The 16,742-nt window shown below is 35.8% G+C and overlaps 3 protein-coding genes across 3 annotated transcripts; 2 read left to right on the forward strand and 1 right to left on the reverse strand.

Moving 5' to 3' along the window:
• Nucleotides 1-522: 522 nt before the first annotated feature.
• Nucleotides 523-2,723, reverse strand: LOC106315880 (proteoglycan 4-like). Its single transcript, XM_013753715.1, has 3 exons — nt 2,304-2,723; nt 1,250-2,146; nt 523-1,133 (listed from the first exon to the last, which is right to left on the reverse strand). Exons 1-3 carry the CDS (start codon nt 2,649-2,651, stop codon nt 795-797), a joined length of 1,584 nt encoding a protein of 527 aa, XP_013609169.1. The 5' UTR covers nt 2,652-2,723; the 3' UTR covers nt 523-794.
• Nucleotides 2,724-6,502: 3,779 nt separating this feature from the next.
• LOC106314090 lies at nt 6,503-10,018 on the forward strand. The gene is made up of 3 exons (XM_013752030.1): nt 6,503-7,147; nt 7,313-8,627; nt 8,895-10,018. Exons 1-3 carry the CDS (start codon nt 6,503-6,505, stop codon nt 10,016-10,018), a joined length of 3,084 nt encoding a protein of 1,027 aa, XP_013607484.1.
• Nucleotides 10,019-10,742: 724 nt separating this feature from the next.
• On the forward strand, nt 10,743-12,600 carry LOC106316539 (uncharacterized protein At3g28850-like). Its single transcript, XM_013754440.1, has one exon. It carries the CDS (start codon nt 11,231-11,233, stop codon nt 12,494-12,496), a length of 1,266 nt encoding a protein of 421 aa, XP_013609894.1. The 5' UTR covers nt 10,743-11,230; the 3' UTR covers nt 12,497-12,600.
• The last annotated feature ends 4,142 nt before the right edge of the window (nt 12,601-16,742 follow it).

Here is a 16,742-nt window from a genome sequence, read left to right on the forward strand (position 1 = left end):
AATAAATAATAATATGCAAAAGGTGATCTAAGGATATTAAGAGTGATTAAGATTCAAAAATAATATGCTTGACTCATAACACTTCATAAAATAAACAATAACATACTCCAGAAAAGTAATAAAATTCAAAAATAAATAAATGTAGACATAGTTGTAGTTAATCAGTTTTAAAAGTATGTTGTGATTGTAGAAAAGAAGTCTTCAAAATATTTGTAGTGATTTACATTTAAAATAAAAATATAGACCATTGACTATACAAAACAATAATTTTATAAATATGTCTTATGAATAAATTTTACATGAAATGATGCCCTAAGCCAATGCTTTAATTTTTCTTTAGTGAGCACGGCTCTGATTCTCTGAATGTAGCTCAGATTATAATTGCGAGCTTGCATGTAAATGCAAATTTTGTCTCCTTGGATATGTAAGAAAAGAAGTTTCATTACTCCTTAATACCATCTATATATATATATATGAGTTGAATCACTATGCATATATTGTGTTTTTGGTTGGAGACATTAGTTGATGTAGGAACAAGAAGAAAATGATTCAAAATCCCTTTAATGGGTCTTGCTTACTTCTCTATGTAAAACATAGAAAGAGAGCATACAGTCTATAGCATTATTGCTTACAAAGTTATTATTTGCATACGTCGGTCTACAGGTACACGTTCCTGGCCTATACCGATCTTAGTTTTATTGAAACAAAAAATAAAACATCTACTTAGCTACTAATTATCAAATTTGGCGGTACTAGTTTTGTCTTTCTTGATGATTTGTTGCCATTAGTGTAGCTCAAGTCTGAGTCTGAGCCCTCAAGATACTGCCTTGTTGTATCTGCTGTGTCTGCTGTGTCTGCTGTGTCTTCTGTGACTGCTGAGACTGTTGAGACTGATGGGACTGCTGAATCTGCTGAGACTGAGTGGAAGATGAAGATGAACTAGAAGAAGCAGCAGTCTCCACAAACTGGGTGGTGACTTGTTCCCATTTAGTGAGCGTCTGCTTAAGCTCTGTCTGTTGTGTGGAGGACACTGTCTTGCCTTTACTCTCACTCACTATTTTCGTTTTAACATCTTCTAGTTCTTTGAATGTCTTCATCAACTGTTGTTGGGAAGATTCTATTTTTTGCTTGGACTAGTGCACCACAAAGAAGAAGAAGAAAAAAAAAGAAGATGAGTATAATTTTAATCAAAGGAATAAGACATATGAGAGTTGGAATCATAAATATAAATTTCTTTTTTCATACGTACCTCAGCTGATGTGCCTAACTTTTCAGTAACAGTCTCTGCCGCTTCAGATAGTGTCCCAGCAGCAGCTTTAACACCAGAAACAAATGTTTTTTCGTCTGTGCTAGCGATCTTTGAAGTAGCAGTCATGGTAGACTTGAGTGTCTCAAAGAAGGTGTTGAGTTCTGTCTTTGATGCATACTTCTTCTCTAGGTCAGAGATGAAGGACATTACTTCTTGGGATGTTTGAGTCTCAACTTGTTTGGCTGATGCGGTTGATGTGGTACTTTGTGAGGTTTGACTGTTGGTGTTGGTAGCAGCATTGTTGGTAGTAGTTCCAGTGGGTGTAGTGGGTGTACTCGGTGTAGTAGGTGTACGTGTAGTGGGTGAGGTGGGTGTACTGGGTGTAGGTGTAGTGGGTGTGGTGGGTGTACTGGGTGTAGGTGTTGTGGGTGTATTGGGTGTAGGTGTAGTGGATGTTCTCGGTGTACTGGGTGTAGGTGTAGTGGGTGTTGTGGGTGTACTGGGTGTAGGTGTAGTGGGTGTTGTGGGTGTAGGTGTAGTGGGTGTACTGGGTGTAGGTGTTGTGGGTGTTGTGGGTGTTGAGGGTGTTGTGGGTGTTGCGGGTGTTGTGGGTGTTGTGGGTGTTGTGGGTGTTGTGGGTGTTGGGCTGTCATCATCTTTTTCACCTCCAATAACATCATTAACATCAACGTCAAGCCCGAGATTCGATGTATCAATCGTCTTTCCTGCTGTCTCCACGGCCGTTTTCACAACTGTAACGACTGTTTTAGTCCATTGGACCAAAGCCACGATCAACACTTTCCTTTGCTTATATGTTACAGGCTGCGTACCAGCTTTCTTCTGCTCAATCAAAGTCTTTCCCATTGACAGTATGGTCTCTCTGAAATCTTTACTCACCTGTTCCACAACAAAGATCATTAAGAAAATTATAGAATCTCATTACTTACTTAAAAATATTATTTATGCATAGGCAAGTAAAACATTTGCATATGGCTCCTAAAACTTAAGAAAAGAAAAGGAAAACAATCTCAGGGTTATGGTAATTGGTACTTACGTCTTTTCTAGCACCAGTCAATACAGATACAGCATTGGCGAGGCCGTCGGCTTTTGTTGTTAGCTGAGAATCGGTGGTTTTCGAAACCGTTGCCGTTTTGATAAAGTTCACGTAAGATATGAACAGTGAAAAGAAAGTCTTGAACCCCTTAGTCGCGGGACATCCACCTTTAAGTCTGTTCAACAAAAATGTCATACCTTTGCATGCGAAAGGTGTAAACTGCATTGCCTTTTTGAAAAACTTCCTCCTCAAGTACATCTTTAACAAGAACGTTCCTTGCGCCTCGTAGATCACACTTGATACTAATATAAACATCAGACATAATGCTAGTACGTTTTTATTAGCCATTTTGGTTTTTTTCTTTTTTCTTTTCTTTTTTTGTTATATAAATGTTTTTCTTTCTTTTTTTGAGTTTTTGATGATTTGAGTTTCTTGGAGAGTTGTGTTTATATAGATGGTTTGAGAAATCTATTTTAAGTGAAACGGAGAAAATTGTGGATTACTTTAAGGTCGCTAGAGAATAATAGCATAAGTGGTTCTCTCATGTTTCATTTTCTTTTATGAATTTATGTTGCCGTCCGCGTTTCTCTTCATTCTATATTTAGAATGATCAAATTATAATATACTTGAGAAATTGATTTGTTCAACTGTGTGCAAACAATACATGCTAAAGTTTTGGTCATGCTTGTTTAAGCTCTTGACTTATCCGTCACACGAGTCACACCCAACATGCGCTTGTTACAACATTTTCGACTAGTGATACTATGTGTATATCTAAATTGGGCTTTAAATGTTGTTAGGTGGTCTGGGCAAGTTGCAAACTAACCCCACGGGGTTGTATCTTTTTTTTAAGCTGAAGGCCATTTAAATTTTTTTTATTAATATGTGTATATATTCTGATAACAAATAGCACGTAACTTGAATTGAAACAACGAGTAAATACCTTCCAGCTATGTTATGTTAGTGCTCCTATTAGATTAGGATGCCGCTTTTATCATATGAGTACGGGTTAGACTGGCTATCAGGATATCCAATTACATACAATTAATATGAACTCTTAAATACGATTGTGTATAAACTTCTAACTAGCTGTATTGTAACATTTATGCTTCAGAACTTTTACTCGTCATATGTTTCAGAACTTTAATGTTTCTTACATTTTTTTTTGCTTTTAAATGCATGTGCAAACGATTTTGTGAAAGGTTTATGTTCGCACCATTTGATTTTCGATCAACTGTTAACAAAAGATTTTATCGATACAAAGAAGAGCCCCACTTGTAGAAATAGTTAGAGAAGTTCCAAGGTGAGTCGTTAATAGTGCCGGCCTGTTTGAACTGAATTATTAAATACTAATATGCATTCATTTTCTCGTATGCCAAATATATATGTATATATATTACGTATTTATATGAACATAACCTAAATATTAGTGTATAATGAAAAGAATGATCATAATTAACTGAATTAATCAGTTTATTAAAACAAGGTTTAGTGGAGGCCATCTAGTTCATGTCTCCAAACGGCCAAACATAACCAGACAGAAGACCATTAAGCCACTAAGTAACCCATTTCGCACTTTCCTTCCCTCCAAATTCCCCATTTTCGATAATATTTGCATACTATTCAATATTTTTGTCTTCATTCATCTTACACTTAGTTTGATGTTTAAGGCGTAAACATTTCCGTGAAAGTATTTTTATTCAATCATTGATTAAATGATAAGTCTAATGGCTCATATTGGTTGACGTTGGAAAGCGTAAGACACACCTACTTAAGGGTGTGACTTTTAAAAAATCGGAGTTTCTGAACCAAACAGAACCAAGATTTTCGGTTTTTAGTCTTAGTTTGGCTACTTAGTACCTACTGAGGTTAAACAGATCGATATTTATTTCTTTCTTTCACCTCACATACTTTAAATTTAAAAACTGATGACTAATTACCACATACTGTGCATCTAATTTACCTTTCAATTTAGCTACCAGTTAACTGTGAATGTTTTCAAGACAAGATTATTTATGCTCATAAAGGAGCTAATGAAGAAGAGAAGAACTGAATATAAACATAGCTCAATGAGCTTTATTAGCAAAAGAACTAAAAGAAGATAAAACGTAAGTTGTCACCAGTCGCAAACAGATTTGGTTAGCAAAAAAATGTAGAAGGAGAATTGCTTGTAATGAAACCCTAGAACACATGGGCTTATGACTATGCTTTGGGCTTGTCTTCAATATTAACGACTTATATTCAAGACATTTAGCCTTTATACAACTTTATTAGCATTAAGAATATGATCACATTAAATAGCCGGCTTTGTGCTGAATCAAAGTATGCATTTTTAATGCCAGGCTAAACTTGGGGAGAACAATTGTTGTCGTTTTCGTATAGCTGCAGCAAAAAAATATTTGGAGAGTACAATACATGTAACTAATGCACTATTTCTGAAATTAAGGCTAATACTTGGGCTTACATCTGTGTTTGAAAGCAATATGAAATATACGAAAAAGTTAGTGGAACTTGGTTTTAGTTTGGATAGTACGAACTACTAAGCTTTATTTATTTTTGTTACTTACTTAGTTCGTGCCTTTGTGCCCGTGGATTAACCATGCTATTTTGCATCACGGATTCTTAAGAAAATCCTGAAATTTCCTAAGACTAGAACTTATAGTTAACACTGATACACATCATTACATGAGTTATCAAAAATTGAACATAATATAATGGAAGTTGGGTTAAAAATGTTATTATTGAGTCTACGAATACGCGTGGCGAAATTTTTTCTTTAGTATAGGGAAAATCAGAAGACACGAAAGACTGAGAAAAACAAATTATAGTCTCAAAAAATTAACAAAATCAAGAACAACGGCTTAAACTCTCAACATTAAAAACAACTTTATCAGAAATTTCACCCAAAAAAAAAACTAAATGTTAAATTAATATCTCAACCATAAACATGTGTTTCATCATACAAATCATATTTCTTTTATTACGTCAAAAATCTCGCCCTAAAAAGTAATCCATCAAAGTTATTAAAAAAAGAGAGACATTGGGATGTTTTTACATAGCACTAGTACATGCTGCATGCACCTATTGAGTTACCATCATGTTCACAATTTCACACAATCAGACGGAGCAAGTATGACAACATAGACCTCCACCTTTGTGTTTCTTTAATATCAAACCTCATTTGTTTATGATAAAATCCTCTTTTCTGTTTTATAACCAGTCAAACCATACATTTACACACACATATATTCGTATATATATTATGTTTTCCGTCATGTTTGAATTGTACATCGACTTGCAAGTTTCGAGTTTTAATTTAATGTTTTTGTTTATACATAGTGGGAAGATTACACTGTAGTTATTTAGGCCATTTTTATTAGGCATTTAGGTTATGCTAACAGTCAATCACGAGAATCTAGATTGATACAAGCGGACATAGATATTATTTGGAGTCTGTAACGTGACTTGAATCAGCCAGCCTATACGAATAGTTTCAAATCCATGTAACCATTGTGTCCACCTTAGGATCTTTAGAGTGGGCAGGTATAGTTAAAAGTAACCAAACTTCGAATTTTAGTAAGAAATAGGTTCCTGAATAGGCAGAAAACATTTTATCAGTGACAGTAACTTTGATCCATTACCCATAAAAATACTTGAATTTTTTTTTGTAACTTAAAAGTACTTATAGTTATGCAATGCTGCTTTTCACATTTGCCATTATCATTTTATTACTGCTTTGAAGTTACATCACTTTTGAATTTTTACTTTTATACTAAATTTAAGTTATCAACCATAATATGTTTATCTTGTAATATCCAAATTGTGGAATAACTGGCTACTACTAAATTTTAAATTTGACTAATTCTAATAGTAAACAATAATATGAATATCATAAACATACGAAATGTCATAGACAATGATGAAAATTCAGGTTTACATTTTTATGCTTCCTAATACTATATATTAAAAATCAATGTGTTTTTTTTTTGTTTTAGTATTTTGAAATATTTTAATGTAAATCAAAAGATATTTAACAACAAAAATCATATCTGATGAGTGTCAAACTCTTTTTTTGGAACGTCCGGAGTTTAAATGATCCGGATAAGCATCGGCCTTTTTCTTCTTGGCTTCTTACCCACAAACCTCTTTTTGGTGCACTTTTAGAAACTCATATTAAGGAACTATCTTTGCCTCCCATTATGTCCAAAATCTGTAACACTTGGAATTATGTCTCCAACCATTCCTCTGATGAAGATGGAAGGATCGTTCTTATCTGGAAAGATCCGCTCAGACTGCAAGTTGTGAAGCAAAGTAGACAATCCATGACTTGTACGCTCACTCTCCCAAACAAAGAACCAGTTTATTTCACCTCAGTCTACGCGGCTAATACAAGTGAGGAAAGGGTGGATCTCTGGGTTGAGTTGATGCAACTTCACGCTTCTCTAAACCTTGACAGCAAGCAATGGATCATTGGGGGTGATTTTAACCAAATCACTCACCCTGCTGATCACTCTTCCCCAACTGTAAACACTCCTGACAACCTTATGTACCAGTTGCAAGACTGCTTCATTCAATGTGGGGCTTTTGACCTGAGATACAATGGACCCCCGCATACCTGGACCAACTATCAGCCTTTTTACCCGATTGGAAAAAAACTTGACCGTCTCCTTGTAAACTCCCCCACAATCTCCTCCCATCCTCAGGCTTTTGCCTCCTTCCTACCTCAGTTGTTCTCTGATCACTCGCCTTGCCTGCTAGACCTCGCTTTTACCCTACCTAAAGCTGGAACTAAACCCTTCAAATTCCAAAACTACCTCACCAAACATCCCAACTTTCTGGAGATGGTTTCACGCGCATGGGTTGAGGCCGGAAACATTTGTTCGACTCTGACACAGCTTTGTTGGAAACTGAAAATCATAAAGAGTGACTTAAAAAATTTAAATAAAGAGAACTATTCTAAATTTCAAGAGAGAGTTGCTGACACTTACAGTTTGCTTCAATGTGCGTAGGTACTAGCTCTTCAATCCCCAACACCGCTTTTGTTCCAACAAGAACGTGATCTACATCAAAAGTGGCTGTTCCTAAGACAAATTGAAGAGAGTTACTTCAGGCAGAAATCCCGGATAAACTGGTTAAGTGAAGGTGATTTCAATACTACCTTCTTTCACCGCATGTGTCAAGTTAGAGAAAGCTACAATGCTATCCGGTCGTTCCTGTCCAGCAATGGAATCCTGGTTACTGACCCGATGGAAATGAGTGAACTAGCGGTAGAGCACTTCAAAGCGATTCTAGGTCCGTCAAACTACTTGAGACCTGCTATCTGGTCCCCTCACTCCTGGTTTGCGGATCTCATTCAGTTCAGATGTTCCCTGCAACAATCCCAGCTAATGTTATCAGTACCAAGTGCTGATGCAATAAGAGCAATGTTCTTCAAGCTAAACCCAAATAAAGCTCCTGGGCCTGACGGATTAACCTCTGGTTTCTACAAAGCAAGTTGGGAAACTATAGGGCGAGAGGTGGTGGCTGCAACACAAATTTTTTTCCATTCTGGGTTCCTTCCTACCACAACTAATGCCACCATTCTTTCCCTCATACCAAAGTTTCCGGGTGCTACAAAAGTTTCAGATTACAGGCCAATTGCTTGTCTAAACACAGTTTATAAGGTGATTTCAAGGATGTTGGTTGCGAGATTAAAGCCTATCCTGCAAGACCTAATTCTACCTTGCCAAACGGCGTTTGTGAAAGATCGCTTGCTAGTGGAAAATATTGTTTTAGCTGGGGAGTTAGTTCATGGCTATCATAAGAACAAAGGAATTTCGAGAATTACCATCAAAGTAGACATCGCCAAGGCTTTCGACACTCTCTCCTGGGAATTCCTCTTCACTTGTCTTGAAACTCTACACCTGCCTCCTCATTTCATCACCTTGCTCAGGGCTTGTGTCTGCAAAACAAGTTTCATGGTTGGTTACAATGGAACGGTCAACGGTTATTTTAAAGGCAAAAGAGGCCTGAGACAGGGAGACCCTCTTTCTCCCTATCTTTTTGTAATCGCCATGAACTGCCTCTCTTTTATGCTAAACTCTGCAGCTGCTCAGGAAAAAATCAAATACCATGCTAACTGTAAGAAGATGAAGATGACGCACCTATCATTTGCTGATGATCTCCTCATTTTCATAGACGGCTCGATCGAATTTGTCCAACAGGTGCTGCATGTTCTTAAAGAGTTTGAGCAAAGGTCCGGGCTCGCAATAAGTATGCAGAAATCGAGCTTCTTTGCCTCAGGGCTCCCTGACCAAGTCATTGACACAATCCAAGCTTCTACTGGTATGATCTGCGGAGAGCTCCCGATTCGCTACCTAGGGGTGCCTTTGAATTCCAGAAAGTTAAACCTTGTCAGCTGTGAACCTTTGATCCATCAAATAAAAAAGAGACTTTCCTCATGGTCAGTCAAATCCTTATCTTTCGCTGGAAGACTACTGCTAATAAAAACAGTGATAGCAGAAATTACTACCTTTTGGTGCTCGGCTTTCATTCTTCCCAAAGCTTGCGTGAACCGGATAAACTCTTTATGTAGTGTGTTTCTTTGGAAAGGGGATATCACAAGCCACAACACCGCAAGGGTAGCTTGGGAGACTGTCGTGTTAACTAAGCAGCAAGGTGGTCTTGGTGTAAAGGACCTCCAAACATGGAACAAAGCATGCTGTTTGAAACTTGTGTGGCTTCTGTTTTTCAGGTCTGGCTCGATCTGGGTTGCATGGTTTATAGAGGTAATCCTTAAAGGCTCAATACACAACTATTGGACAACCAAACCGAAGGCTTCCTTCTCCTGGCTCGCAAACAAGTTGCTCAAGCTCAAAGATGTAGTCTTCCCGCTCATCAAGCTTCGACTAGAGAATGGTATGTCGGCACGGTTCTGGTTTGATAATTGGTCGCCTTTTGGAAGCATTGCTACCTATCTCAACTTGACTGGCTCAAGACTTGGCATCCCACTATCTGCAACGGTAGCTTCTCTCTATAGGAACGGTAACTGGCGTCTCCCACCTGCAAGATCAGAGCAACAAACCCAACTTCAGATTCACTTGACGACTGTCAATTTAACTTCAGATAAAGACTACTTCGAATGGGAAATTGATAGTAGGGTCACCACCACCTTCTCAATTGGTGATGTCTATACCTATCTTAGAGGAACAGTGAATGAGGTTGACTGGGCTACTGTGGTTTGGAACTCTTATGGGATCCCTCGTCACAACTTCCACACATGGCTAATGATTTTGGATAGGTGCCCGACGAGAGACCGCTTGCTTCGTTGGGGAATCTCAGCTTCACATCTCTGCTTGCTGTGTAACAATGCTTCTGAGAGCCGTGATCACATCTATTTCGACTGTAACTTCTCCTTCGACTTATGGGCAATAAGCGCGAGGAGATGTGGGCTCACTCCAAACCGTTCCTGGTCAGACACCATCACGCAACTGAAAAGCCTCCCAATGGACCGTTCATCGAGACCTCATAGACTTCTTGTCCTCCTAGCTTGGCAATCTACGATTTATTGGGTCTGGAATGAGAGAAACGCACGGTTGCACTCTAACACCTATCGCTCCATCGACTCTCTCTTCAAAACTATTGATCTTCAGATTAGAAACAGAACTCAGAGTTTCCGGGTGACTAACCCAAGACTGTCTTCCCAACTACTACAGTCCTGGATCCGACTTGCATGATTTAAATCAGGTCCCGATCTTCCCTCTGAAATCTCCGCCTCACCCCAACTCTTTCTGCGTCTTTTGGAAGAAAAAGACAAATTGTCGTTCGGTTTACTCCAACTTTGATTTTGGTAATACAGGCCATATATCAGTTCCAAACTATGAGTTTTTTAGTGGGTTTGTATTTTTAACTTAAGTCCAACGGGCTTGTAAACGTTTTTATTTTTCTTTGCAGTTAATTTGAAAGCCAATTTTCAAAAAAAAAAAAATCATATACATGGAAATATGAAGGTGAGTGTGGAAATTTCAATTAAAAAAATTTGGCATCCGGAAATTTCTAATTGATATAAGAAATAAAATATTAAATTGCACTGATTTTTTTTTTAAAAAACCTTTCAAAATAGCTTTATATGTTTAATATATTTAGTATAAACTAATTTGTTTTCGTAACAATGTAAAGCTTACCAACAATTCTTTTGATTCTTTCAAAATAGTAAAATTATCATTCTGTATAGAATGAAATCATGTTTGGTTAGTAGAATGAACTAATAAATAAAAGTTCATAGAAAATAAATTCTCTATACAAGAAAAAGACAATGAAATTAAACAAAAGGCCATAAAAAACTATTCCTTATTTTAAGAAATCGTTTAAAAAAGGTTATATCCGAAAAGTTGCCTCCCTCACGCCCCTTCAAAGGGGACGACTACAAGCTAGAAGGAGTCAATGCAAAGAAATTACTACCAAATGGCAAAAGAAGTTTCTGTAGACTTTATAAAGAATGAAACATTTCTGAAAAATTCTTGAATCATTTTCTAAAACGCGACATTCTTTCTGCGACTTTTCAGGAAGAGAGATTTTGGAAACCAGACAACGAGGCTGAATACGAACCAGAAGAAGAATCTCGATGATGATCTTGTCCTCCTAGCTTTAATAATCATCCCTGGTTGGTCCTCACAAGAATAAATAATCCTCTGTTTTGGTCCTCTGTTTTGTCTCTGTTTTGTTCTAATCCTCTGTTTTCGTCCTCTGTTTCGTCTCTGTTTTTTTCACCATTCTTTGCTGGTAATTCGTTACGATCTCTCTTTCGTCTTTTTTTTACGCAAATCTCGATATATCTCATTGATTTCACCAAACCCTTGTCTCCAAATCTCATTATTTCAATTTTCATTCCCAAAAACAAAAAGAAAATCTCTTTTTTTTAAAAAAAAAAATCTGTTTTAACGATTATCATGGGCTGTGCGAGCTCGAAGCACCACCGTAAGAAATGCATCCATTGCCGGAGAGGATATTCTCCGGTAGACATTCAGCGAAGCAAATCTGTGCGCCACCCATCGCAACGCTCCGACGATAGCCCCCACATGGTCCCTCTCAGCTCCTCCAGCTTCGGATCTCTCAAGCTCTGCGACTACTCTTTCGGACAAGACCACAAAGACTTGCTAGACTTCAGCGGGAAGCTTGTCGCCGACCAAACGGGAGATGGGTTTGGTCCTAAGGAAGTCAGAGAGAGGCCAGACAAGGAGAGGTCGAGTTTGGAAATGCAGGCTAAGCTCATGGAAGCTAAAGTATGGTCAAGTATGATGAGCGGGAAGATCCCCAAGATTGTGCCCAAGACTCCTATCTTGACGCCTCCGGGAGAGCCGGAGACGATCAATACTTGGGAGATGATGGATGGGCTTGAAGATGGACTTCGTTCACCAAACCACGTTAGCAGCTTCTCCTTTGAACTTGCTCGTGGTGGTGATTGTGAACGTACAAAGTCGAATTGTGATCTAAAGCCATTGTGGCTTCAGATGGAGGAGGAAGAAGGGCTCGACGATTTCGATCCAGAGATCATTTCTTCGTTCAGGAAGTCTCTCCAAGAACTCCCTTCTAATCATCCTTTCCACATTTCGGTTCATGATTTGAAACTAAACCCACAGTTTGAGTTCTCTGATGAAGAAGATGAAGAGGAGGAAGCTGTTGGTAAAGACAAAGTGATACTCTACTTCACAAGCCTTAGAGGTATAAGGAAGACATATGAAGAAAGCTGTGATGTTAGAGTTATACTGAAAAGCCTTGGGATTAGAGTGGATGAGCGAGATGTATCGATGCATTCGGGTTTTAAAGATGAGCTGAAGGAGCTGCTAGGTGATAAATTTAGCAATGGTGTTGGGATCACATTGCCTAGAGTTTTCTTGGGGAGGAAGTATCTCGGAGGAGCTGAGGAGATTAGGAAGTTGAATGAAGATGGGAAGCTTGAGAAGCTTCTACAAGGATGCGAGAGGGTGGAAGAAAACAGAGATGGTAATGGGGTAGAATGTGAGGCTTGTGGAGATGTAAGGTTTGTGCCTTGTGAGACGTGTTCAGGGAGTTGCAAAGTGTACTATGAAGATGAAGATGAAGATGAAGAAGATGATGATGATGAGAGTGTAAAGGAAGGAAGAGAGTATGGGTTTCAAACATGTCCTGATTGCAATGAGAATGGACTCATTAGATGTCCTCTTTGTTGTGTTTGAACATACACAAAAAGGGAAAAGATTAACTCTTGTTTTTGTTTGTTTACTACATTGGAGTTTTGAGTCGCTTGTGGGTTTTCTTGCCTCTACAGATTTTGTTGTACATAAAAGGTTTTTTATTGTGAAAAAAAAAGAAAAGAGTTATATTTTCTTTTTTTTTTTTTGAACAAAAAAAGAGTTATATTTTCAAGTGTAAATTGTTGTTTATTCTGTTGACCAAAAAAAAATGTTGTTTATTCTTTGAAGTTTCATTTATGCTTTACATGTCGTTGGACTTATATATTTGAAAAGGTAGTGGGAGTAGAGGAAGAAAAGTCAGCTTACAAAATATGACCGGAGAAAAATAAGAATCTTTCAAAAGTCAAGTTCTTGTGCTTTTTCTTTTGTCAATATGTCAAACTCTTATATGCTATGTTTGAATAATAGTCATCATTCATAAAGCATAGTTGAAAACAAAATGTAGGTATGTTTGTTTAAGGTAGATTGTTAAGTTGTGAATATCCGAGGATCAAGCAGAAGGCTGATTTTAGTAGTCAGGTCCAAGATGAAAACTTTAATCATATAACGGAATTTTGAATATTTCAGACATGATTCGTTTATCCTAGTATTTTTGATAACTCAAAGGTACATGGAGACGAGCTCTGAGCAAGCAGATTTCTACCGAGTCCGGCCTCATGGATTAGCCAAGGTCTCTTAGTGCGAGCTGTAGATTAGTTTGACCACTGCGGTTTGCCATTCGTCTTGCTAGTTCAGTTTAAGCTTAGGTGCTCAAGTCTTTTCTTGTTTTTGGTAAGTGTGTTTTGCTTTCTTTAGCTTGTACTTTAATTGGATTGTTAATTAATTAACTTTTCTACTCGGCCCAGACCGTCTACAACTTAGCCCGTTATGAATTAACTAGACAAATTTTTAGGGCCATGGGTGTATCATCATCGGTAAACTCTCCCGTGTTCAAAAAAAAAAAAAACTCTCCTAACACTTTTATTTTTTAATCTTTCTCATAATATCATAATAAATCAGCTTTAAAAAAAACTCTCTTATTTTGACATTTACAAAATACAGCCCTCTTACTTCTCTTTTCTAATTTTTCATATTTTATTTTTGTTTAATATTTTATTATAAAAAACAGAAGAAAAGACTAACCGTTGTGCATGTACATGCCTAAAAAAACTGATAACAACAGTTTTAAAAATGATAGTTGTGTCCAGAGTTTCTTATAAAGAGACTCTAGTCTCTTATCTAGTCTCAGAGAAAATACAGTCCTCTTGCTTCTCTTTTTTAATTTTTCATATTTTTATTTTTGTTTAATATTTTATTATGAAAGACGGAAGAAAAGACTAACCGTTGTGCATGTCCATGCCTAAAAAAACTGATAACAACAGTTTTAAAAATTACAGTCATAAATAATTTGGTTACATAGGTAATAGGTAATCTTCTATCGTCTCTTAAATCTGTATATTGCTTCCTTAATCATCTGCCTTTAAACCATGTCCATTGTGGTGTTTAATATATATATATATATCATCTGCCTTTATTTAACTGTTTTTCAGTAAACTTTAACTATATATTGTAAATAGCTATTTTCCATAAAAAAAATATTATGAGCATTTCTTATGCTTGCAACAATTATTTAAGTTGCTTTTGTTTGCAAACTATAATTTTATATTAAAATAATAAAATATGTATTATTATGTTACAAATAATAATTTATGTATTTGAAATTTTTGTCAATATTTTAGGACAGTGAACAATAATTTTAAATTATTTTTTGGTCTATTTAATTTTCATTATTATTTAGAAATATATAATTTATTACTTTAATGGTATAATTGTAATATATTAGTTATTTTCTATTTGATACTTTATAGTAAAAATAAATATTTTTTAATTTTACCACATCAGCTTTTTGGATTACGTTTTTCAACCACTCATTTTGATATAGGCTTTGATTGGTAGAGCATTAGCATTAGCACTATGCTCTACATTATCCAATCAACAATTGTTAGAAAAGCATTTAGAGAAACACTTACTAAATGCTAATGCTCTCCAAATGCTCTCCAAATGCTATCTAGCCAATGCTCTCAAATGAAGCTTTTAAAAGAGCATTTGTATTTATAATTTATAAAATTAAAGAAAATATATAATTAATTCATTTATTTTATTTAATAATATCATAAAATTATTTTTATATCCAGAAATAAAATTTTTGATTTTTAAAATTAATTGAAAATAAAAATATTTTTAAATAGTATTTCACATTTAAAATATAATTTAATTTATATAATTTAATTTACTTCAAATGTGAAATGTTATTTTTAAAAATAGATATTTTAATTATAAAATTTATTTTAAAATAATATTTTTCGATATAAACATAATTTTTAACTTATTAAATAAAATAAATTAATTTTATATCTTGTTAATTATTAGAAATATATTTATTAGAAATATATTCATTAAAAATAAATATATTATATATTATATATTAATTTTTATAATAATTTTAAATAGCATACTCATACTGCTCTACCAATCATCCTATTAAACAATTTTGCAGCATATTCCTTCTATAGCATACTGCTACAGTGCTACTGCTATTGCTAATTGTTATTTCTAATGCTCTACCAATCAAGGTCATATATAGTATTCTAATCAAGATGTACAGTAAACATGTTTTCTGATGACATTACGCCTGATGATGAATCGCCAATGTTGAATCTTATAAATTTCTCCGATTCACCCAACCAATATCTTCCATTAATGGTATATTCTTCGCTTTCTCTTCCACAATTGAATTTTTAAATAATATTGTGTTCTAATTTATCAAGGATAAAATCTTTGGATATAAATGAAATGCAGAATAATCTCCAAATTTATTGAATGCAGACGGAAAGACGCATGAATAGTTTATTGGATTGATCCATGTGTATATGATGAATGAAAATGATCTCCTTAGTATGTTTTCAACAGTTAAATGAAATCTAATCACAAATCTAATTAACTAGCATTAAATCCAGTTATTACTACACTTTGACATGGACCATAATCTAAGCTAATAGCGCTATTGACGGTGATAGTGTGCTTAGAGCATGATTAACCCGAGGTTTTTAGGATGAGGTTCTTAGCGGAAGTTAAGAAACTGTTTCTTAACTTTTAACTAAAAAAGCCCTTATTTAAGAACTGGTTCTTAGCCTTTTTAATTAAAAGTTAAGAAACAGTTTCTTAACTTCCGCTAAGAACCCTACTGTAAGAACCCCGAGTTAATCATGGTCTTATAACTCAACGGTTTGGTCATGTTAGGACCCATGTTCTAAAACGCCGCCGTAGAGGCCATTTACTCGCCGAGTACGCGGTAGGCGGTGAAGAACATGATTTAGTGTTTTTAAGTAGAAACCGAGTTGATTTTGTGAAGTAAACGAGTTAATTTAGTGAAGAAATAGGTATAAACTTTCATGATAACAATGGCGGACACGCAGGAAAATAATTAGGTTAGGAAGAAGAAGATTCGAAAATTATGTTTTTACTTAAAAGTCTAAATGCATGGAGGGGGGGGGGGAGTATCGAACTTGTCTCTTGGTAGTTGTAGAAGAGTGCATTTACCATTCTAGCAGTGAAAAAACATTGTTATCACTCAATATCGTTAAATATATTACTTTAAATTTTAAATTTTTAATATAAATAAAAATATAATATTAAAAACTAATCTCCGATTAATCTCCGAATAAACTCCGAGATTTTGCTAACTCGCTAGGTCCATATCAACCGCCCGACTCACGCTTAACGCAATTTCGAACATGGGTTAGGACCAACACCAAACCCATAATTATCATGAAGAACAAGTCGATTCACATGAGTCTTTCTTACGAGAAATTCTTTTTAACGGGCATTCAAGTGAACAACAACGTTCTTTCAGTCAATCCATGTTGAATTTCCTTCAGGAGTCAAGTGTTTTCACAATGATATATAACAATCTTTGGGAGGATTTCAATTTCATAACTATAATATATTAAGTCTTTTGTCTAATAATTTTCAGAACCAAAGAGTGATTGGTCAAAACCTCGAGCAAGGAAACAACGGATAGTCCCTGTGTTGTGGCTCGTGTCTCTTTCTATTGTTCTTTGGTGGTTGAATACTTAGGGTTCTTCGAGGACAGTCCCGCCGTGTTCCCTCCAGGTCATGATGCTAGAACCTCGCTCACACTCGGATTCACCTGTTTTTGAGGTGTCTATTGACTTCTCCAGATCTTCAT

The sequence above is a fragment of the Brassica oleracea genome, chromosome C9 (assembly GCF_000695525.1).
Source record: "Brassica oleracea var. oleracea cultivar TO1000 chromosome C9, BOL, whole genome shotgun sequence".
NCBI classification, from domain to species: domain Eukaryota; kingdom Viridiplantae; phylum Streptophyta; class Magnoliopsida; order Brassicales; family Brassicaceae; genus Brassica; species Brassica oleracea.

Excerpts from the sequence above, each read along its gene's own strand:
- LOC106315880 (XM_013753715.1), bottom strand. The coding sequence starts at position 2,651 with ATGGCTAATAAAAACGTACTAGCATTATGTCTGATGTTTATATTAGTA. Across the intron at positions 2,147-2,303 it reads TGACTGGTGCTAGAAAAGAC|GTGAGTAAAGATTTCAGAGA; the intron begins GTAAGTACCAAT and ends GTTGTGGAACAG. Across the intron at positions 1,134-1,249 it reads AGTTAGGCACATCAGCTGAG|TCCAAGCAAAAAATAGAATC; the intron begins GTACGTATGAAA and ends GTGGTGCACTAG.
- LOC106316539 (XM_013754440.1), top strand. The coding sequence starts at position 11,231 with ATGGGCTGTGCGAGCTCGAAGCACCACCGTAAGAAATGCATCCATTGC.
- LOC106314090 (XM_013752030.1), top strand. The coding sequence starts at position 6,503 with ATGTCCAAAATCTGTAACACTTGGAATTATGTCTCCAACCATTCCTCT. Across the intron at positions 7,148-7,312 it reads ATCCCAACTTTCTGGAGATG|GTACTAGCTCTTCAATCCCC; the intron begins GTTTCACGCGCA and ends CAATGTGCGTAG. Across the intron at positions 8,628-8,894 it reads CACAATCCAAGCTTCTACTG|GGGATATCACAAGCCACAAC; the intron begins GTATGATCTGCG and ends TTCTTTGGAAAG.